Source organism: Argentina silus, assembly GCF_951799395.1.
Source record: "Argentina silus genome assembly, chromosome: 14".
Lineage (NCBI taxonomy): Eukaryota > Metazoa > Chordata > Actinopteri > Argentiniformes > Argentinidae > Argentina > Argentina silus.
The window spans coordinates 12,614,165-12,638,628 of NC_139668.1; the positions used below are offsets into that span (position 1 = coordinate 12,614,165).

At 42.7% G+C, this 24,464-nt stretch overlaps 1 protein-coding gene across 1 annotated transcript; it reads left to right on the plus strand.

Moving 5' to 3' along the window:
* Nucleotides 1-10,245: 10,245 nt before the first annotated feature.
* On the plus strand, nucleotides 10,246-19,944 carry pipox (pipecolic acid oxidase; the record flags this gene model as incomplete). Its single annotated transcript, XM_083685455.1, has 8 exons — nucleotides 10,246-10,353; nucleotides 11,432-11,580; nucleotides 12,947-13,160; nucleotides 14,889-15,071; nucleotides 16,287-16,439; nucleotides 17,508-17,657; nucleotides 18,164-18,239; nucleotides 19,741-19,944. The coding sequence occupies 8 exons, from the start codon at nucleotides 10,246-10,248 to the stop codon at nucleotides 19,869-19,871; spliced, it is 1,164 nt and encodes a 387-aa protein (XP_083541581.1). The 3' UTR covers nucleotides 19,872-19,944.
* Nucleotides 19,945-24,464: the final 4,520 nt, after the last annotated feature.

A 24,464-nucleotide genomic window follows, 5' to 3' on the forward strand; every position in this document is an offset into this window, starting at 1 on the left:
CCGTACATAGTGATTTAGAAAAAATATATATTTAACATTTATTTAGGGAGGGAGTCACATTGAGACCAATGTCAATTGGTCTCAATGTGACTCCCTCCCTAAATACAAGGGAGCCCTGCATACACACAATTTAAAACCATACATCATACTAAATAAAATAACATTTATAAAACACAATAAAACATTTTCAACAAAAAGGTCCTCAATCAATATATTAAACTGCCCAAACGGCACCAGAAGAACCAACTGGAATGTACTTTGTAGATTCCAGTGAGGTGAAGTGCACCAAAAATAAAAGCGGATTATGCGTGGAACCTCAACAGTTAACCATCCCTGAAAACGAGTATGGTATGGTTTTGTTCTAATACTTAAATAGCGAGGTTAGGTATAGCTACAGTAGGGCTTTGTACTAGGCCTACACAAAAAGGAAATAATGATGCGATCTACGGGACATTAATGAGGTCCAGCCGACCCTTTGATAAAGGATGCAATGAGTAGCCCATTAAAACTATCACAGGTGATAAAACGAAAGGCGCTATGGTAGATGGCATCCAGAGGTTTAAGAGTAGTGGCTGCTGCATTCTGCTAGATATCACCATAATCAAGCACTGGCATGGTTGCACAGGATTGAAAACGGACTCTTTTTTTACATGTCTTATTCATAGCTTTAATATTCTTTTCTATTTTACTTTATCTTTTTTTGTAGACTTGTCTATGCAGATTTTTTAAATTTATTGTTGTACAGTATGTCACAACTTTTACTTTGTTTCCACTGTTATTACTGTGTTCTCATACTCTCATTTACATACTTTTGAATCATTTCTGTATTGTGTGTTTGTTTTTCATTCAATATGAAGTGACCTGTAACCATGGTGAAATGCATTTTCTACAGATACAGCCATGTCAGACAACAACATAGGTAGTTAAACATACTGTATCTCATTATGCATCATTCATGCTGTACAGGATGCCTGCATTATGTACAAAAACATAAAGGACAATATGAACATAAACATAAGCATAAAACGTAAAGATGTCATTTTGGAAAAGGAAAGTTGATTTTAAAGATATGCTTTTACTGCAATTACCAGTGACATGCTTATCAGTATGTTTGCACGGTGGAAAGAGCTACATCTGCACAATATGAGAACAACATTTATGAATCATACAATCAGAATAGACAGAGGGCTTATGGAAATAATATAGAAATGTTAAGTGATGCTGCAAGTTTTATTTCATTTATTTATTCATTTTAAAAATACATTTCATTTATTTATATTGGAAATGTTACTTATTGAATATTAATCAATGTATTGTGTGTGTGTGTGTGTGTGTGTGTGTGTGTGTGTGTGTGTGTGTGTTTCCTCTAGGCGTATATTCATTTCTGTGTGAGAGCTATTTTCCCCCTCAAGCCTGTTTACTGTTTACGGGACCACAAACTGGGTGCTCTGGTTCAGATGCATCAACATTCAAGTTAATGAAACCGGTGATCATGATTTGATGAGGAGAGAGAAATGTTAAGACTGATTCTAAGGCTCTTTATGTATTGTAGATTTTAGATATTTTTCTTACCACCCAAAGGTTTTTGTTGTTGTTGTTTTTCCTAGGTTTTGTGGTGTGTCTGTGTGTGTTTGTGTGTGTTTGTGTGTGTCTGTGTGTGTTTGTGTGTGTTCAGGTGGTGGTAAGTGTAAAACAGGGAGTCCATCGACAGCTATTGATTGTCTCGCCATGAGATGACACACAAAAACATATGGAAGAGAGTTTACAGAGACAATATTAGCATGAACACAAAGCTCACAACAAGCTCTTAGCACAGACACACAATTTACATTCACACAATTTACATAACTGGGTTGTACAGATCCACACACTGACTACATACAAGCATGGCCACACCAGCTCAAAAAGGAACTGATCATATTACCAAATAATGGCCGTTAAGGGACGCTCATCTGCAGTGTCATATATAGCAGCATTTGGTAACATCCGCTGAGGCCATTTGTATCATCTCACTGCAAGACAGAAACCTGAAGCTATGGATAGAGGGATTACATTCCAAATGTGTATGGATCAAGTAAGCTGTTTGTACCCATTTATGTAGGCTTTATTCACGTTTTAGAACTAGAGGTGCATTGAGATTTTCCTGCCTGTGTTACTGTTCTTAGATCACACGCTCTGGCTCATTTCCTCTCCACTCCGAGTCTGTCAGTCCCACTGTCAGTCACTATCCCGGTTTAGACACCAGGTATTTCAACAGCAAAGCAGTCAGAAAACAAGCTCTTTATTTGGTGCTTTGATGGAACAAGTCTACATAAAGGCAGAGAGTAAAGACTCACGTTGTTTCCTCCTCCACCAGTGGAACACAGTTCTCCATCAGAGCCATTTTGCAGCTTTGCTCAGCCACAGGGGCTTATTTGTCTTAATCAACAGAAGCTTCCTCGCCAGCTCTATAAGTCACACACACACACACACACACACACACACACACAATTAGACTTCCAGCCCCTGAATACTTTTCCATTCAACACCCACCTCACCAGTCTTGTTGTGAACTCCTGTCGGTCAGGACTATAGGGATTGATTTAATTGATTTAAGGTTCTTATCTGTGCAACACACAGGTGTGGTATAACTAACTACACTAAGTGGTAAACAATAACTAAATTGCAGTAATGTACTATAAATAACAACACTGTACTATAAATGACAACACTGTACTATAAATAACAACACCGTACTATAAATAACAACACTGTACTATAAATAAGAACACCGTACTATAAATAACAACACTGTACTATAAATAACAACACCGTACTATAAATAACAACACCGTACTATAAATGACAACACCGTACTATAAATAACAACACCGTACTATAAATAACAACACCGTACTATAAATGACAACACCGTACTATAAATAACAACACTGTGGTATAAATAACAACACTATGTGGTATAAATAACTACACATTAACTTTCTTTACTCCTCAACAGACACAGTCTACTTGTTAAATGCAATACAATGTATGAGTATTACAAAAAAGATGCATCAAAGCAAGACAGAGGGGATCATTAAGTTCTATATGTATTTTTGTTTAGATCGTTGTTGTTTGTTTCTGGTCATGGTTCTCATTGCTTTAGCTCTGTTGTTCATTAATTTGTTAGGAATAGGCTGCCAAAGGAACTTCTTCAAAGTTCCTAAAATAGCCTATCAATTGTGACTTCAAATATTCATATAAAACGTCATATACACGCTACACTATGATTACTATTTTCTGAAAAACAAACCAATAGATGAGCTGTAATAGTGTTACTTTATACAACAACTCATTATTATGCTGTATTCACGGCTGGTTTTCAATCCATCACAAAGTTCTGCTGCTGAAAATTCCCAATGTGCTTTGCTCAGTGAAGAGTGTTGTACTAATTTTCCCCTCTCTCAGTGCGAGGCTGAGGCAGGCTGCACCTTGACCAGGTGTGACCTGCATAGCCAAGGCCTCTCTGCTGCCATTAGTCAAGACAGCCACCCTGTCTGCCTGGAGGCCCTGATCCTGAGGCGGGGGGGGGGAGGATGTGGGCGACAGAACAACGACACTGATCCCCCCTCCTCATCCTACCAAGCCCCTACATCCCCTAGGGACACATCTGTCCCTGCCCGGCCAGATATTTGTTCTGCCGACGTCCGCGTGCTTGCATCGCTCGCTCTCCCAGATAAATGCGAGCAGAAGCAGAAACCATTTAGCTTGGGGGAATGGCGAGCCTTGCACCATGGCGACACCTGTCCCAAAGAATAATTGTTTCACATGGTGCTTCTGTGTATTTTGACTAGTTCAACAAAAAAGAAGAAGCAAAAAAAGTAAATTGGTTAAAATAGAATGAAAACCACTGAGCCTGCAACTTTTGTGCACAAAACTAATTTGTTTCACACAAATACAATTTGTTATAGGCCTGGTTATTGGCAACCTCTATATTCAGGTGCTTCATGAATTCCCATTGAACCAGTAATCTCCATCCCCTGTTGCCTCCAAAGTTTGTGTGATTGCGCAACTATAATATGTCTATTTTATTCATTTAGGTAGAATGAAATAGGCTGCACTAGGTATGATAAGCCAAAGTATGATAAATGAGTCTTAAATATAAATCTAAGAAAGATCCTGCAGAACCTACAGCATAACGCATAGGTGACTTCCTTAAATGATTCAGACGACATGTGATGTGTTATATCTCTAAGACATCTCGTCCAGGCGTCGTGGTGCACTCTACCTGATAGGTGTCAACAGCTCCAACAGCTCCAACAGCCCCATACAGGCAATTTATTGCTTTTCCAGACCTCAGACCAGCAGTTTATCTCAGCAGTGTCACGGTGCGCTGCAGACGCCATGACAAATCTGATCTACACTGACATGCTTCAACTGCACATAAAAGGTAAAGGGCAAGGTTCACCTGTTCTCTCTAAGAGCAGCCTGCAGGCAAAACCATCACAACAACACACAGGTTTCACTTTGAGAACAGTTGAGATTGTTTAGAAGAACAGTGGCCAAGCAGCAAGTGGACCCCCTAGATCTTAAGATCAGGTCTGCAACACATGAGGCTGTAGCTGTCAGACTTTCAATATAACAGATTTTATTTTCCATCTATTCTTCAGTAACAGATCCTTATTGGATGAATGCAACCTTTGATTTGACATAGAAAGTGCCTTACCTTCAGATAAAAAAAAAAAAACTGTGCACAGCCTACTGTACATCAACACTGGCTACACTAGTTGTTTAGTAATGACCACAACACCCACATTCCACTACTGTGCCTGAGAGGTTCCTAGTATTCTTATTCCCATGAATAAGGAATGAGGGGTCTCTGGATGGAGAGGACAGATGTCTGTGTTCCAACAACATGTGTCACTGTATACAGTAGAGACAGACAAGGTACCATCACCAGGCAATTAAATCCTTCTCTACTCCAGTTGCTAACAACAGTAACAGTATGCCACTATACTGAGGCTTGAGTCAGCTTGAGACACTTCAGGAGAGATGACTGGGTTTACATGCATACGGTGGATTTGTGGTCATATCTCAAACGGGACTAGGAGGGTAAAGTAACATGCACAGCAGCAAAGAGGATGAGGCTACCTTCACTTGTCAAACCTGTACTGTACATTTGTTAACCCTAACCCTAAATAATAAGTTGACAATAACATGTTTATTGATGTTAGATCGAAGCAAGGTGGCCAAGGTGGCGTGAGGTACAAAACAGTGTAAATGCTGCTGACGTTTACTACTGTACACGGACCATTGGTACCACAGTGCCAGCAGAGGACAACATGCAGCAGTAAAAAGCTCTGACAGTTTTGTGTTTCACAGCATAAATGCATTAAAACTAAAATAGGCCTTACTCAGCAGGCGTCTGCTCTTATAAACAGAGTAGTATCGCCTTTGCTGACCCCAATGTGTTGGGTCTAAATGTTGATTCAGGTTGAATAACAAAGCTCTGGATGTAATGTTTAGTCTTAACTCTTTGTGTGTACAAACATCTGATTTTGTAATGATTTACTCATGAAGAGTAGAGGGGAATTTAGTGTACTGTCTGAGACATGTTAAAATGTGGAAATATGCTGCCATAATATTTGGAATGATACAGTTATACCCAGATATGATATTATATTTACACCACAAAAATACACCAAGCGGTGAAAATAACCTGGCGGTGTGCTGTAGGTTTCTGAACATAGAATTATCATTTGCAGGTTGATTTTGGGGTTGGTCCCCCTGCCTTTTTTATGAGTGAATCTGCTTGTCTGGTGGCTCCAGAGGGACAGATATGGACAGCTGCCTCCACATCCCCTGTTGAGACTCCAGCTACCCACAGATAGGTTATTTGATGGAGATGATGGAGTGAGCGGTATCCCAGAAAATACAGTATGTGGTGAATTCAGGTTTGGAACTGCTGGGCTAATACATATTTATATAAAAATATACTTTAATAAATAAAAAATACATATATTATGTGCATACAACATATTTCACAACACATACAACACATTTGCATAATGCGCATAATCGTAAGACTCACTGCTAAAGCTGCTGAAACAGTCCTCCATCTACAGTATAATAGAACATTAACCGTTACATATTAACATACTGTACACTATCAGGATCAGGGAATGTTTTCTGTAGATCACAGATTTTATGCAGGCACACACAAATGTGTGCAAGCACACACACACACACACACACACACACACAAACCCTTATCTGACTACACACTCCAGAAGCGGAAGGTAATCCCGTTCTCCCTGAGTGATCGCAAATCTATCTGTGCAGCAAAGAGCAGCCATTAGAATTGACAGTGATGGGGCCACGGAGAGAGAGGGGGAACAATCTAATCCTCAACCAAAGAAGCGGTCAAACAGAACCATTAGTGCGATGGAAACTGAGGCGAAGACAATTATATAAGTCAAAGAGAACAGGCATTCTCTGTCGTGTCCACTACATGGCTCATCATGAGACAATGACCTCATAGTGGCTGCTTGCGAGCCAACACTTCCTGGCAGAGTTCCCACCCGAAACACACACTCAGCGCGGCGGACGGAGAAAAGCACAACCTATTTTTTATTCATGCCTTCACTTATTCATTAGACAGACCTGAGCATCCTCTTGTAATGTTGGTATGGGCCATCATGAATATTTACAGGAGGTACTTGATCTTTAAGCATGTCTTGGAATAATGGCTTGCACATTAGATGCCAGGTGAATAGAACTGGAACAAGACTTGAGCTCAATTGGTGCCTGGCTGTTGTTATTTTGAAGCTTGACCTTTTCCAATATGGAGCTGTATTCTCTTGTACGTCTTGCAACTATTATCTAGACGACAATCTCCAGATTACCACATTTTGAAAGAAGAGAGCAGTCTACATCAAACCTTAAGCCCAAAGGCCTAGCTGGCATTGATTCTTCTGCCTAAAGGTCATGAAGGCCCCCCTGAGAATTCACTGTAATTCAAAGATCTTTTATGGGAAAAATGTGAACCTCAGTTACATAATACTGTAGCTCTGGAACAAAAACATTTGTAAAACCATGACCCCCTAACATAAAATGAAATGTTGACAGCTAATGCCTCTCCACCTAAACCCTTTGCAGCCTCAGTTTCACCCATTCAAACGGTTTGTGATGTTGAGACATGATAATGTTCACCACAATGTCCTGACACAGCAGTTTATACGCTGCTGCAGAGCAGCGGTCTTTTAAAAAGCAAAGACGCATGCTGTTCATCATAGTGTAGTACAGGAGGGGGAGGCAGGACTGCTGTGACTCAGTGGCAGTCTTCCTCCGCCAGGTGCTCTCAGGGAATAAACTTTCACTGCTAGCAGATGGTGATTTCACTGTCCCAGTAAGGCTCTCCAGTCGTAAACAACACAATGTCCCAGTAAAGCTACCCAGCAGTCATAAACAACACATTGATGTCTCAGTTTATCTCTCGGTGGAGTTCAGTCTAGCTACCCGCTGGTTTAGGAATAATAAAGCCTGTGGAGAAATCATCATCATAAGCCAGGATGCCACATTACATAAGCAGGACACACAGACCTCCTCATAGACATTAACAGATATGGAAAGCACAGAGAAAAATCTATAGGCTATTACTAATAAGCCTGGGACCAGAGATCCAAGTAAACACAAATCCACACAAACCAGATGTGATGATCAGAACAGTGGTGCATGTTTGGCCTCATGCTGTTCTATAGGCTGTGTGAGCTGACTCAATAAGGCTATTGATGAAAAGGCTGTTATAGTGCAGGACAACCTCAATGAACAGGCTGTTATAGTGCAGGACAACCTCAATGAACAGGCTGTTATAGTGCAGGACAACCTCAATGGAACAGGCTGTTATAGTGCAGGACAACCTCAATGGAACAGGCTGTTATAGTGCAGGACAACCTCAATGGAGAAGACTTGCCCACAATGGTACTGTAGTTCTTTTGCCACGCCCTCAAGACAAGCGGGAGGGTCACACCAAACTATTAACAAATTAACAGTTAAGATAATACAACTGAAGTTGCTTTTGATAAGAATTGTGACGCTTCAGAAAAGGCTAAAAATGTAAACATATCACTTGTTGATTTGTCTATAAATACATTCTGTACCTGATGAAGGTGTTGTGCATTCACACAAGGTTTAAAATGATGGTTATGTAAAGAGGATTGAATAGACTAGATATTCAGTAAAAAGACAGTGACTATAATATAAATCAAGGACACATTTTACAATTTAAGCTGTAATGCACTGGGTGTGTGTGTGTGTGTGTGTGTGTGTGTGTGTGTGTGTGTGTGTGTGTCATTAAGAGGAAGGAGGATGTGATCTCTCTGGTTAATGTACTGTGATATGGCAGCCCAGAATCTATGGGGAGGCTCACACTTCATCTGTGTGTGACGGGGAAGAGCAGTGGGGTATGTGACCAGCTGACCCTCTCCAGGCCCGATGGGCCACAGGATCCATCTGCTCAGCCTGCTGTCTACAGACACACACTAAAGCCAGCCCTCTACCTCGTACACACATACACACTATCACTCTTCCATATCCCCCCCCCAACTCACTATCCAGAGTGTTACTGTAATAACAACACACTCAATAGCACCCCCTTCAACTAGTGTAGTAACCAGTTGCCATCATTGGTACATTAACTATGATGGTCTCTTTAATTAATTGTTGAACACCTGGTAGATCTGAAAATTCCCTCATGAGGGTACAGTACAACATTCTCCTGAGCAGAATCGCCTCTAAGATTCAAGAGATTCAAGATTCAAAGTGTTTATTATCATATGCACAGTAGAAAACATGTTTCCCTGTACAACGAAATTCTTGCTTTGCTGTCCGCAGAATGCCAACCAATGTAAAATATACAATACTAAAGAATATACAATATATACTAAACAAATGTACAAGACAGCAAAATTTAAGGCATAAAATAAAATAGCAGCAATAATAATAATAAAACAGTGCAAATGTAGCAGTGCAATTATGCAAACAGGAAAATTCAGTTATTTGAGGTAGTAAGGTTATATTAATCTCCTATGGGTTGTTTAGGAGCCTGATGGCAGTGGGAAAGAAGGAGTTCTTCAGTCTGGTGGTCCTGCATTTAACACTTCTGTACCTCCGGCCTGAGGGTAGAAGTGTGAACAGTCCGTGCTGGGGGTGGGTGGGGTCCTTGAGGATGGAGGCGGCTCTCCTGTGGACTCTGCGGTGGTAGATGCTCTGCAGAGAGGGCAGTGGAGTCCTGGGTGATTTTCTCAGCGGTCTTCACCACTCTCTGCAGGCGTCTGCGGTCCATAGCAGTAGTGTTGCCGTACCACACAGTGATACAGCTAGTTAGGATGCTCTCAACAATGCAGCTGTAGAAGTTGCTGAGGATCTTGGGCGACATGCCAAACTTCCTCAGCCTCCTCAGAAAGTACAGCCGCTGTTGGGCCTTCTTAACCAGCTGAGTGGTGTTAAGTGTCCAGGTGAGGTCCTCGCTGATGTGGACGCCCAGGTATTTGAAACTGCTCTAGTGTGTTGTAAATGAAGTATGTTGTGTAACTGTAGTTTTGCAGGTGCAGTCGGGGTTTTAGAGCCGATTCTGACTCTCCTCAGCACTTTTTACTCCACAGTATGTGCCTGTTGGAGGTCGATGCGGATGAGCTATCTGCTCGCTGATCGATTGCACAGGAGATCTATTTATAGGTTGAGAGACGCTCTGCTTGTCTATACTGTAAAGAGAGAGAGAGAGAGAGAGAGGGGGGGGGGTAACTTTGTCGCTGTGAATCGAGTAGGATAGGTTAGTTAGTGTCAACTATTCTACATAACCCTATCGTGGCCGCCTACAACCTTCAGATAGAACCGCTTTCAGTGGTGTTACTTAAATGTTGTTGCATTAATGGGGGGCCTTAGCAACTTAAGCAGTTTCATGGGAAGATTGCTCTGAGGCTTCCATATTACAAAACCCAAAAAGTGCGAGAAAAACAAAATCGTTTTTTTTTTTTAAATTATTATTATTTTTAATGAATTTGTAACACGGGCTTGAATTCATAGCCCTACTCGCTTTATTGCCTTAGGGGCAGTGTAGACATGAGCGCTCTGTCATTCCCTGTTATGCAATCGTAATTGGAGAACTTTGGCCAGCGTGTGAGAGAGAAGTTGAGTATTACATACAGAAAGTCAGGTCGAACGAGGAGACGGGGTCGAACGGGGAGACGAGTATACTTCACACCCAACATGTCGTCCCAGGATTACGATTGCATTGTGATAGGAGCCGGTGTTCAGGGCTCCTTCACTGCCTATCATCTGGCGAAAAAGAACAAGAAAACTCTTCTACTAGAGCAGGTGTGTAACTTTGTCGCTGTGAATCGAGCAGGATAGGTTACTTAGTGTCAACTATTGTACATAACCGTATCGTTGCCGCCTACAACCTTCAGATACAGAGGCGCTTTCAATGGTGTTCATTGGGGGGGGGGGGAGGCCTTAGCAACTTAAGCAGTTTCATGGGAAGATTGCTCTGAGGTTTCCATATTACAAAACTCAAAAAGTGCGAGAAAAACAATCATCAATTTGTAACACGGGCTTGAATTCATAGGCCTACTCGCTTTAGTGCCTTGGGGGCAGTGTAGACATGAGCGCTCTGTCATTCGGTGTTATGCAACAGTAATTGGAAAACTTTGGCCAGCGTCTGTTAGAGAGAAGTTGAGTATTACAGTAAGTCAGGTCAAATGAGGAGGCGCCGTTCAGTGTGAGTAAACTACACACCCAACATGTCGTCCCAGGATTACGAATGCATTGTGATAGGCAGTGAAGGAGCCCTGAACCCTGGCTCCTATCATCTGGAGAAAAAAAGAACAGGAAAACTCTTACAGTAGAGCAGCTGTGTAACTTTGTCGCTGTGAATCGAGCAGGATAGGTTACTTAGTGTCAACTATTCTACATAACCCTGTTGCCGCCTACAGCCTTCAGATATCGAACCGCTTTCAGTCGTGTTACTTAAATGTTGTTGCATTGCTTTGGTTATTTATCAGTATATTTATTTAGAGTGAGAACAACGTTTTTGTTGTACATTTTTAACGCTTAGATTACTTGTTGCTATATTAGCCTAGATATAATATAATATTAATTTCTAAGCATTTTAGTCTATTTCATCTCCTGACGTAATCCACTGGCAAGAACAAAACATCTAAAAATGTACTGCTGCATCAACAAAATGTGCACAAATAAGTTTGCCCACAAAATGCATCTATAATACATACAGCTACCCCTAGAGGGACCAAGTTTTGAAAAATGAAAACTTTCAACCAAAAGTGGGAAGGACAGAAAGTCAAGGCATCCTCTAGAACACAGACATTGGCCCAGGAGATTCCAAAATAGTTGAATATCTGTTGTTGTTGTGTGTGTCTGCCTTGCTCTCCCTCAGTTCGTCCTGCCCCACTCCCGTGGTAGTTCTCATGGCCAGACACGCATCATCCGTAAGGCCTATGACCAGTACTACTACACTCACATGATGGAGGAATGCTACGAGCTGTGGTCTCAGCTGGAGAAGGAGGCCAGTGTCAAGCTGTACAGGTGAGCTCTGTCTCTATCAGCAGAAAAATGCTTAATCGAACATAACAAAAAATATTTCCAGAGAACGCTGTGAGATTTGTCACATTCAATGTGCTTTTTCAATCTGTCTGAACCATAGATGGATGACTTTCTCATTACCTCACACGTCAGTGCGTCACCCCAGACACTTCCCTGCTTTTGAATCTGGGAAAGAGATTTTCATCCCAATAAACCCCACCTCCCATTCCCACAGCAAGGAGGTTCGTGCTTGTAAATACGACAACAGGATCAAACCTGGCTGGTACAGACAGACCGTAACAATAAGCTTCTGAGGAAAATCCCTTTTTGTTGCTTGTATCAGTGAATTGGATAACAAATGGATCATTATGTAAAGTATGTAGCAGACTAATAGATCACCAGTATCCTACCCCACCCATGTTGTGTTATCCAGATCACAGTGCCCCCCCCCCCCCGGAACAGTCATCCCAGGCTGGTGACTGATGGGTCTCTTTGCGAAGGCCACCTGTGCCCTTGGGCTGACTAAAACACTGAAGTACAATGAGAAATGTTGATGGTAGGGCTGTGTGAATCTTTTTGAGCAATGCTTCCTGCCTTTGTCGTTTCTCAGCCCTAGGGACAGACCTTTGAGATAGGCTGGACGATAACCAAAAACCCTTTTGTGTGACACACACTCCTGCTCACACACACACACACACATGCAAACACACACATACGCACACCCACACCAGCCAGACAAAAACAGGGTGAACCATCACACAGTTCACAACTCTACACGCACTTCTCTTTTTCACTCTCTCTCACACACACACACACACACACACACACACACACACACACACACACACACACAATTCTCTGATGAATGAATAGAGCCATAGCTGGTGCTGCCGATGCCTCATGGCCACTGACAGATGTTGGAGCAGCCTTTAGAAAACACTGTTGGCAAAGGTCTGCCCAGCCATTCATCAGCCAAACTGCTGTGTTAGGGCCTGTGTTCCATAACCTTTTGCTATGGGACCCACTAACTAATCATACTGTACGCTGAAATTACACAACATGAATTATTCCCTGTGTCCTTAGTGTAAGAACTGTTGTTCCTTCAAATAGCCTTCATTACATTGTAAGAGGCCATTTGCCACCTTATTTACAGTGTATGTGGCCAGTTTTTGATTGAATGACACCATAATAGATGACCACCAATCAATAATTTATTGTTCCTTACAATACAGCAGTGAATCCTGTGACCCTCCCTTCATCAGACCCACTCATTGGCCATTACACCAAGAGGTAGTCTGTATGTTGAAAAAAACCCACTGGAGTGCATGTTAGAGAGATCATGTATGACGATGATGTGCTTCTCCCTCAGACGCACCGGTCTCCTTGTGATGGGCCCAGAGAAGGGGCGGGACTTCCAGATGTACAAGACGACTCTACAGAAGAACAAGGTTCCCACAGTGGTCCTACGGCGGGAAGAGTTCAGCCAACACATCCCCCATGTCAACCTGTCCAGCGGGGATGGAGCCCTGGTAGACACGACAGCCGGAGTGCTGTACGCAGACCGCACACTTAAAGCTGTTCAGGTGAGACTTACTACAAGTACTGTGACTGTTATCATTGGCTATAAACTGCATTTTGGTTCCTTTGGGATACAAGCAATGCATTGCGACAGATGCCAATTGCGTTGAATTCTTTGAAGAAACTATCACTTTATACCATATATTTTGTGGTAGATACCAGGTAAATACCAGCTGGACCATGTAAGAGCATCACAGAGGATGTTATGTAATGTAAGCCTAAAAAGTCTAATTGTGCTTTCAACCACTTGAGCACTTGCTAATGTTTGTTCATTGTGAAGGTTAAAGATCACAATGCCTTGTGCTGTACTTTGGCAACCAACAATGGTAACAACTAAAAGGCTATTTAAAGTAGATGTTGCTGACAAAACTATGATAGGCTCCAGAGTAGGCATTCTTAATTAGTTTTCTGCATTCTTGTGGAAGTAATTGCTAGATGCTGTTAATTCACATCAACTCAAATGGACTCGGTGGTGCAAGAAAGTGTAATACAAACTAGCCTACATAGTATATAGCTTCCCCAATTGAAATGCTCTGTTTTTCCTTTAGGAGATCATATTAAAGAGACTAACAGGCGCTGTAGTGACCATTTGTGAATGGCTTATTGGCAGCTAATTAGCTATTATGTGTACATCATGTGATAACTGCTAATTAACTGAGCTACATGATCATTAGTACACTCGATTTGGAAATGCATGTGCTAAGGACTTGAGGTGGAAAACACTGATAGGTGTATTTGAGACCGAAATTTGGTAATTTAAATTTTACATAATACATTTTAATTATAGTGTCTTTGTTTCACTGTGTTAAGAACCCACTCAGGAAACAGCTCACAGCAATGAATTTGGCTTTGGCAGAGATGAAGAAATCAGTGGGCCGGGGCTGTCAGGTCAAACACAACACACTAAACTGAAATAATGTTCAGTTATTTTAGTGCGCTGCTTCTGAACAATTATCCTGTCTAGGTTGGATTGATTGGAGAGATGTTTCTTCTGTTTTGTAAGGAGCACCGATAAAGAATAAATTACAATTTATCGTTAGTTGTGATAATAGATGCCTCTGCAGCCGTGCAGATTACCACCATGCATTTCCATTATGTGTGAATGTCTACTTGCATAATCTGCCATCAATATGATGTCTCACTATCTGCCATCATCGATCAGCCTCATGATTTCTCCTTGTGTGCCTGTGTGCATGTGTCTGTCTCCACCGATGTAAGTCAACTGTTTGTGTGGTTATGAACAAACTTCGTCCAAAGGGATAACGGTTTGAACTCTCAGAGTTAAGATAAGCAAGCGCGAGCGTGCGCCCGCCCCCCCCCCCCCCCCCACACACACACACACACACACACACAAACACACACCTCTCAGGGACTGCCCTCTAGCCCAATAGATATTGAGACTGCTTCATTCCAGTTTTAACCGTCGAAAGACAGACTATTTCTTCCCTGCCTCAGCCATTCTCCTATAACATTTTAATTGATCCCCGCTCCAGGAATTATTCACCTCAGAATATCTGGTGCTGATTATTCTTGAATTAACTGTGAACTTTGACTGCACTTAATCACATTTATTGACATACAGTCTTTGGATCATGGGCTGTTAGCACTTGCATTTGATTGGCTCTGAGTAGAAATGGCTATTTCCAAGTTACTTGCTTGGTAGTGTTCAACCTATATTTGCTCTCATTGTGATTCAGTTTATTTTGTCAAACATCACCGTTGCGCTTTACCAGGGGGTGTTCCAGAAACTTGGAGGCGTGATAAAGGATGGGCAGAAGGTGATGGACATCAAGCCAGGCTCTGTGGTCAGTGTGATGACAGCCACTGGGGTGTACCGAGCCAAGAGCCTGGTGATTACAGCTGGTCCCTGGGCCAACACTCTACTGTCCCACACAGGACTACAACTACCACTACAGGTAGGGACCACACAGGACTACAACTCCCACTACAGGTAGGGTAACACACAGGACTACAACTCCCACTCCAGGTAGGAAAACTGTGTCAAGTGCATTAGGACTAGTGAGAATAAGAATGTTTTTTATTACATTCCAACCACAATATCCTAATGCGCACAAACATACAGCACCACTAACACACTACTGTCCCATTCTCACCCACTACAGGCACACTCCAAATACTCAATCCACTCTCACTCACCAACTGAAGCTCTCTCTCTCACACACACACACACAACATGCTTAAACCCAAATAGACAAATGGCTCTTGTAACTAAACAGTAAAAATAGAGTAAGTAAAGAGTAAATATAGTTAATCAGGAGGTCAATTATAAAGGATGATGTGTAGTCCAGCACACATCCCAAAAAATACTATTGTTGTTGGTGAATAGTAAGCTGGACAGTAACAATCTGACCAACCTTGAAAAACTAGCCAAAAACTCCCGTAATATAGCCTCCTTACCTCAGGCTACAGTATAAGCAGCAAGCTACTGTATGACTCTCCATCCCTTCAATAGGCTCCGAAAACCAGAAGGGAGAGTCCCTTGCACTGACAGAACAGAGGAATCAACTAAACCAAACCATCTCTAGACTGTATTTTACACATGGTGGTATAGGGAGCCCCCCCACCCCCACCACTCCCCTCATAACGCCCATCAGCCAATCTTGCAGTATGTTACCCAACCAAAAGAAAAGGTGATGAAAAAACACTGGCCGTTATTTAAGGCAAGAATTGGAGTTTGTATTGGAATTGCATTATTCAGGATAGCGAGGAGGGCCTGGGGAAAGACATGCCTCAGTGAGCACGTTGAAAAGTATGAGGTATGAGCTCACTCCCCCGCCTGCGCTGTGCCTGCTGAATTTTTATGGTCCCCGGAATGAGACGGCAGTCTGTTAGTTCATTAAACTGAAAGCTCCTGAACATCGTGTCCTTATTACCTCTCGCAGGATGTGATTTGTACGAGTGTATGTATTTCATTAAAGCCTCATTCTGGTTGCAACTACACCGCTACTTTTGTAATTGCAGCTGCAATTAGAAACAACGATGTAAATGTGTGTGTGTGTGTGTGTAGGGCGAGCGCCCGGGGTGGTAAGGGGGAAACGTCCTCCCAAGTTCTGAGATCTTCCTTCTAGAGGCCCTTGTTCTATGTTGATACCGGTTTCTGTCCTGGTCAGGTGGTGAAGATTAATGTGTGCTACTGGAAGGAGAAGGTTCCAGGGTCCTACAGCGTCGACCGCCGCTTCCCCTGCTTCATCCAATTGGATTCCCAGGAGTCACAGGATCACATCTACGGCCTCCCGTCCAATGAGTATCCAGGACTGGTGAAGGTGCACGTCATTCATTCATCAAGGCCCCCGGTCCTGGAGACCTACTGGGTGTGCAGGCTTTTGGTCTAGCCCAGTTATACTAATACATCTCTGTCTCAGATAATAAACATACCGTGGTCTTCACTCTTGACCACGACTAACTGAGCAGTGTGTTTCAGCAGTGCTGGGCTGAAACAACAGCCTGCACACCCAGAGGCCAGATTTCAATAACAGTGTGGTCTCATTAGCTTATTACACTGGAAACTTAACTCAATGTTTTTTTCCCTTGTAGAATTACTTCTAATTGAAATAGAAAGAAACCATTGCTGAGCCCAGAAGTATTTTGGCTCTGCTTCCAAAGCTTCCAAACTTCCTGATTCATCATGGGGCATAATTTTCTGCATTATATGGTGTGCTTCCACTTTATTTGACGTCCCTATTTTCAGCCTGATGGGAAGCCAGCAGGAATTTGGAGACTAATAGCACACAACATGCATGCAAAGGAGGGGGGCACAGATGGCTATGCCACATCACATTATTCACTCTGAGCGCAGGCACCAATGCTACGGCCCCATGTAGATGCTCGGCCACTTAAGCTGCCTTTAAAAAGTAAACTCAGGTACATTATACAAGTAGAACTACCAGACAAATGGCCTAGCTGTGTACATTATAGTAGGCTAGTAATAACATGCAGTAATGGAGTCCTTACCACTGATTCCCACACCTTCTTGTATTTTTGTTAGTGGGAAAGAGGATCATCTATGGGAAGACCGATGGCTATTATTCTTTACATACTTGCTTCAGGGTATACATTAATAATTTCCGTATGTTCTCCATGAATAATTAACTACATGTTGTTGCCATTTACATATATGCCCTCACACATGCCCTCACAGCTGGGGCTTTCATTGTGATGAGTTGAGTCTATGGAAGCACTATTCATTCATGAACGGATAAATCTGAAGCTGTTTGTATTTGGTCAAGGAAAGCCTCACTGAGGTCAAGCTAATGTCCTCTGTGGTGGCCTCACAATGCCCTGTGTACATAAGGAACCATCACTGAGGTGGCTTCTGCTGTCTTTGTCTGCAGGTGTGCTACCACACGGGCACTGAGACAAACCCAGATGAGAGGGACAGACAGACGGACAGAGGGGACATCGACATCCTGCAGCGTTACATTACCCGCTGCTTCCCTGGGCTGGAGCCTGTGCCTGCAGTGGTTGAGAGCTGCATGTACACAGTCAGTATTAATCCTCAACACCAGATGTTTTTGTTTCTCTCTCTCAAGTCTTGTTGCTGTTTACGCTGCCGGTCACCTTCAGTCTGCACCACTTCTGACATTGTTAGACTAATGGAAACCATCAGTGAAGCATTGGGAACCACTAATGTAGTCAGAATGCTGCATGCAGAGTTACGAATACATACAGAATGTCATTTTTATACCTCCAAGAATTTGCATTTGAGGTCCAAAATGGACAGGGATTTATTATTATTAAGGGGGAGTAATTTCCTTTTCACTCTACAGTCTCTCTCTCTCTCTCTCTCTCTCTCTCTCTCTCTCTCTCTCTCTCTCTCTCTCTCTCTCTCTCTCTCTCTCTCTCTCTCTCTCTCTCTCTCTCTCTCTCTCTCTCTCTCTCTCTCTCTCTCTCTCTCTCTCTCTCTCTCTCTCTCTCTCTCTCTCTCTCTCTCTCTCTCTCTCTCTCTCTCTCTCTCTCTCTCTCTCTCTCTCTCTCCTTGTTTTTACAGGTCACACCGGACACCCACTTTGTTCTTGACCGCCATCCCGCCCACAATAACATCATAATCGGTGCAGGGTTCTCAGGTATGTATACACACAAGTATTATTATGCAATACACAGGTGGACGACACAATAACACTGACCCCATGATTGAATGTATGTGAACACACGTTCAAGTTCCCAGGGTTGCAGAAAACATCACAAAGCCTGCTCACATCATACTGTATGTAGCTCCAGTTTGCTGCATCTCACAGTGACACAGGGAAAAGGACACCTAACTTTTAATAAGGCTGCCTTTAAAGCATGCTGTCAAGGGCCAAGAGTTGGGCCCAGACCCGTTTTATTCCCTAATTAACGCTGGCTTAGCAGTATCAGAACCGTCTCGGTGTGTGCGTGTGCGTGTGCATTTGTGTGTCTGTCTGTGTGTGTGTGTGTGTGTGTGGGTGGCAGTGGGGGGGGGGGGGGGGGGGGGAGACGGGGTCTCCTGGCATTTGTTCCATCTGTTCCGATCGCTGCCTCCTACAGCTAATTATATGTGTAATTCATTTCCACTCGTAATAGCTTTTAAAGGACCTGGCATGCAGTGAGCTGGGGAGAGCTCTACTGGATAACAGGGCCTTTTTTCTACAAATGTACTCCACAGGGTTAGAAACAGCCATTTAAGAAAGCCACATAATCAATACAAGGGCAAGCATGGAATGAAAAAGTGTTTTGCTTCTGGAACCTTTGGCCCTGTAATCTGGAGGCCTAGTGATGTGTATATATAATTTCAGTGATGAATGCAGACTGTGGAAGGTTGACTATTCATCTCTGTTAACCCCTTATTCTCATTGCTAGCCATAATACCTGTTTTAAGCTTCATGCTCTGATAAAGAAGGTGCAGTGCTGTATTGAAGCTAATCCGCAATATAAAAAAATAAAAAAAAACGTCGAGCTCCTCTTCCCCTCCTCCGCTTGCATTTGTCATCAAAGCCAGGCACAAGTGCTTTAAAGCAGGTCCTGGGGGTTGCCATGGTTACAAAGACACCCAGTGGGTTTGGCCAGTCATTGAGGGGCCCCTGCGCTTTTTTTTTCTGGCGTAAACGCACATGCCCAAACTGTCAGAGCTGAGCTTTTATGGCTTCAAAGCCAGACACAATCCACATGAGCTTGGAGACCGTTGTCAGGCTTTAAACGCACTTCGTTCCTCAAGCCCAGTTGACATTCAGAAATTTCCTTTTCAGACCCCTAGCAACAATACACTGTTTTCTCATCTTTCTCCTAGACTTGACAGCACACGCTCATCATGAAAAGTAGGAGCAAAACAACTTATATAGCATCTGGCCTGAGCCAACTGAAACAACTAGATGCCCTGTGACAGCCAGAGCTACGTTGGCCGTCCTTCTTTATGTGTTCACTAATGCAGGGCTGAAACGGACTGTCTGACTCAGACAATGAGCCGAGAGACAGAGAGACTATTTATAGAGGACCATTGTAGTTTACTACATGGTGCACATCGTATTATTTCAGCACATTAGAGTTACTCCCTGATTTAACTAAGTCAATTGGATGACCTAACTGAATGTGATTGGTTCCTCACTACAGGTCACGGCTTCAAGTTTGGGCCAATCGTTGGCAAGCTGCTGTGTGAACTCAGCCAAGGAGAAGTGCCCTCCTACGACCTCTCACCCTTTAGAATTAGACGCTTCCAAGCCAACTCCAAATCAGCTTTGTAGAGGCGGGATCCCTGTCTTCAGAAATAAGGTTAATTTGCCCAACAGTATGGACAATCATGAGCAGGCTCGGTGCTAGGGGAAACTAACAAAGACAGAGATTTGAGCTTGGTCATAACCCAGATTGGATAATTGACCATACAACAATATACAATCTGTTTGCAGCCATAGACAGCTGTCTTGCCAGCAGACAGTGGCATTTCAACGACTTTGCAAATAAACAATTCAAACATATTATAATCAAACATATACACAAATATGTTAGTTAATGTTAGCTGGTTAGTTCTTTGGGTAGGTAGGTTGGTAGGTTTACTAACTAAAACTGTGTTGCTGACAGTCCTTCAGGCACCTGGCTTTCATTCACAGTCAGTGGCTGCTTAGGCAACTACAGATGAGCGTCTTTCCATCGTCCAGCTTAGCCAATTAAATTAGCGTTGTTTTTGGAGGTGGGAGGAGCAACAACAATTAAACATTCAAACACGCCCCCGGAATATCAACAATTCAGAAAAAGACATTTTGACTTTTTAACTTTTGATTGGGTGGGCAAGACGCATGTTTGGGTGGGCTGAGCCCATCCCTGCCCATAGCCTCCACCGGCCTTGATCATCAGGAATCCACTAGTGGCCTTAACCATGTCTCAGGAAACAGGTCTTTAACCTGCAAATGAGGACTTTACTTTTCTAGCTAATCATTAAGTGACCAAGAGACAAGAACCATGAAAGTGGGAAGAGAAAACTAATCAATGACTCAGTAAAGCTGAGTCTCTCCACCGCACAAAAGAATCTGAAGCTGCTGTTGCTGTATTACCACACTCTAGTGTACTTCCTACTCTCATAGCCATCACTTTTACCAGGGACCTATCCAGCATCTCAAACAAGACTAACATTGTTGTATGATTGTAACTGCACCCATCCATGACAAATGCTATTAAATCTTTTTAAAAAAAAACTGAACCCTTATTGGCTTGTATGATTTTATGCTTCAGTGCCTCTCCTTCTTCACTCCCCCCAGAATGGGCCCTTTTGCAAACGAAGCACATAGTTAAAAAGACATCAGCCATGTAGTCATTTGTCTTTGTGCAGCCAGCTGCGTGCGGGTGCAGTCTTCTGTGGTGGGCCTATGCCTGTACCTATTTCCCCATGTAAACATTTTAATCACTAATCAGCCAGCCTGTTACAATGGATGCCAACCATGGCCATCAGCGGGAATGGGAAAATTATACAGCGAGACGCCAGATATCAACGCTCCGCTCGCTCCCTTGCCTCTAAGTGACTTTGGATTGATAGAAAAGGGCCATTACGCAAATGGCAGAATTAGGAGGCCATTACACATGCAAAAGCAACTATTCAACCACCAATATTCAGCAGGACAGGCATACAGTAATATCTCCCTGTAAGCATGCACTGTGTGGAGGGAGGTCTTATTGTAAGCAAAGCATTTGAAACAACTGTATTTTCCTACTTACCAGACTTGTGCTTCCTCTGTTGTTCTTGTGAAAGCTCCACACCTGAAATGTTTCTGTAATCAATCAGCTCATTAGAAGATTGGAGCCAGCTGTGTCTTGCCAAGTCAACCTCAGCATCCTTGTGTCTTTTGGACTGAGAGGACTTTTGACTTTGCCACACCTTGCTGTATCAGTAAATAATGCCATTGTGAATTATTAAATTAATTGGACTGGACCATGAACCAAGTTGTTTTCATCGTGAGCACTTGATTGGCTTTTTGCAATCAGGACAGGACGTGTTATGGTGGCCAGGTTATACTGGGCACACTGCGGTGTGATGACATTGCCTGAGGGAGACAAGTGACCATGAGAAACCAGACTGTACAGCTCTCCCTTGCTGCTGATGTAACATGGAGAAAGAACTGGAAAGAGAGAGTGACAGGAAACCGACAAGGGTAGCTTTTCCCCCTCGCCATTCGGGACATCGTCTTCCTCATTCTTCAGCACTGCTCATTCTGTCATTTAGGTACAGAGGGCAAGTGTGCCTCTCCAATCAGAAGTTCTGTCTTGGTACTGCAGAGCCCAGGGATTTCAGAGGCTTTGAATTCTGTTATGCATACTGTACTTTTTGTTTTGTTTTGTTTCAAGCCTCAAAGCTAAAAAAGGACATTTTGTACAGTGTTTTCACCATTCAGAGCATTGTGTCAGGTTCCATGGTGTGTTTTCATCCCATTTTTCTGCTCTCTCTCTCTCTTTCTCTTTCTCTGCCCTTCACGTGCCTTCTCTAAATAGGCTCTGATATGCCAGAGCTTTCAGCATCAAAACAAATTGAAGGGGAGACAGAAAGCACAAAGTGACTGTCAACTATGAGAGCGAGTGCTGGGTAGCCATGGAAATGGCTATGGTTGACAACAATTTGTGTGAGATAAATGGAAAAGTGAATAATGATGCACACAGAGGTTGTTTTGATAGTGAAGGATGGTAGATCTGAGAGATGTAAGAGAGAGAGAGAGTGTGGCTGATAGTAGAGTGACAGACAGACAGACAGAGAAGCTGATAATAATAATCAGTAATAAGGCATTCATACCGTGTTTTCTTATGGAGGTTTTGTTTGGTTGCTTGGCACCTGTCTGAACCGCCTCTTCATTGCCTGTTGGCCTTATCAAAATACCATCAACAGGAACACGACAACTGGAAAAATGAACAGACTATGGATCAGAGGACGAGATCTCAGAGCTGAGATGTCAATGTCTGGAGACAAGATGCTCTAAAGGACAGCCTAGACTCCTGCTGAATCCCAAATCAACCCCGAGCCCACACCTCATATGCCCCCATGTAGGCCTGCCACCTCGGGGGATTGGATAGGTCTAAACTAAATGAGGGAATTGCCACCCCACAAAAAAACACATTTTCTTCCATTTTTTTCCATTTCAGCTGTCTATCCCCCCGGAGCCCTATCTACTCCTCCCATAGTATATGTTATCATCCTGTCTATAGACCCCCATTCATACACACATCCTGACGGCTGTCTACAGTAGCTCACTACTGTATAAGGCGGAAATATTATATTTTGTATTTATTGCAACTAACAAAATTAACCCTCAATACAATCCATTACAAAAATCACTTGAGTTGTGTTTACTATGACCATTAATTTAACCTTTTGCACTTGCAGGTTTTTTTTCCTAATTAAAGTCATTAGTATTCAAACGTGTTTTTGTTTGTGTGTATTAAAGTCTGCTTCAGTTAATAGCATTACCCACTTTAAGTTATAGGTCATATTCGTTTTCATTTCAGAATAAACAGCATTTGAATTAAAAATATGAGTATGAATAAACACATTTATTGACATTATAATGCAATATGTGTAGTCGTGATAAATTGTTTTATAGTAATACAGATCAAAAGTCATAATGAACCAAGCCTCTCATAGTTTTAAATACTGTATGTTCTGTACATTGGGTTAAAATGTTTTGCATTTTATGATGATTTGCTTGATCCAAATTGTGTGCTCCCATTATTTGTCCCATTACATGTTTTGGCTGAATTTATTTTCGCATACAGGCCATGACATGCTTTATAGTAAGGAGCAGTCAAATGAGGAGCTCTAATTCACAACATTCTATCAGAGAAGTGAATATTTACACTTGTGTGCTTTGACCCCTTGTTGACCTTACCATCTGTAATGAGAAAAACTAATCTCTGACCTTTTTGGGGTAAAGCACTAACACATGACCGTATCTGAACCACTCCCACACACAGCCCAGAGGTGAGCATTGACATGGGGTCAGTCTTCCGTGCTAAGCTGCACCAGAGATCCAGGCATGCTGTCCACCTGGTCCACTGGTTAACAGTATCTCTGGGTTACTGAGCCTCTGGCAGTTGTAGCCCTGAGCTGACTTCCACCCCCACCCACAGACCCCGGGACCTTACCGACCTACGGAGGAGGATGCTGCAATAGCAGGGCACTCCAGAGCAAGGTCACTAGGGTAGGGTGGGTGGGAGAATGGGAGAATCAGAACACTGATCAGTGTATCTCTATGGGAGGGAGGGTAAAGCTTACCCAAGGCAGTCTGTTTGTAAGGATGGAAAGAGAGGGAGATACAGTACAGTATGTATCGCGGAAATACATGTAAATCAAGTTAATTGTCTCTTTTTTCCCCCCAATAGTAATCTTTGTTAATCAAGTCTAGATGAACCAATGTCCAACCATTATGGTTGGAACAATGAGGCATACAGTATGGATGTGGGTGCTGAGGTTTATTACATTGATAAAACTGCCCATGATTACATGATTTATTCCTGATGAGGAATGGACCCAAATGGTATTGTATGGAGCACTGCCAGTTAATGTCCCACTGAGGACGAAGAGGACTGGCTAAGTGCATATTGATGGAACATTGATTCAATGATTTCTATCGACTGCCTGCTCTGATGAAAAATCCCTTACTCTACACAAACACACAGAATGGAAAAGGCCAGGTCATTGAATGGCTGAATAAACACATTTGTGTTTCTTCCAGACACACTGACCACACTGGAATCCAAGCCACAGAGTACTCCCTCATGGCCTTCTCCTCCTGTTGAGAGTGAAACATTATCGAACAGCTTGCCCGCCAGAACAGATGACAGTTGTGCAGGGAAGCCTGCCG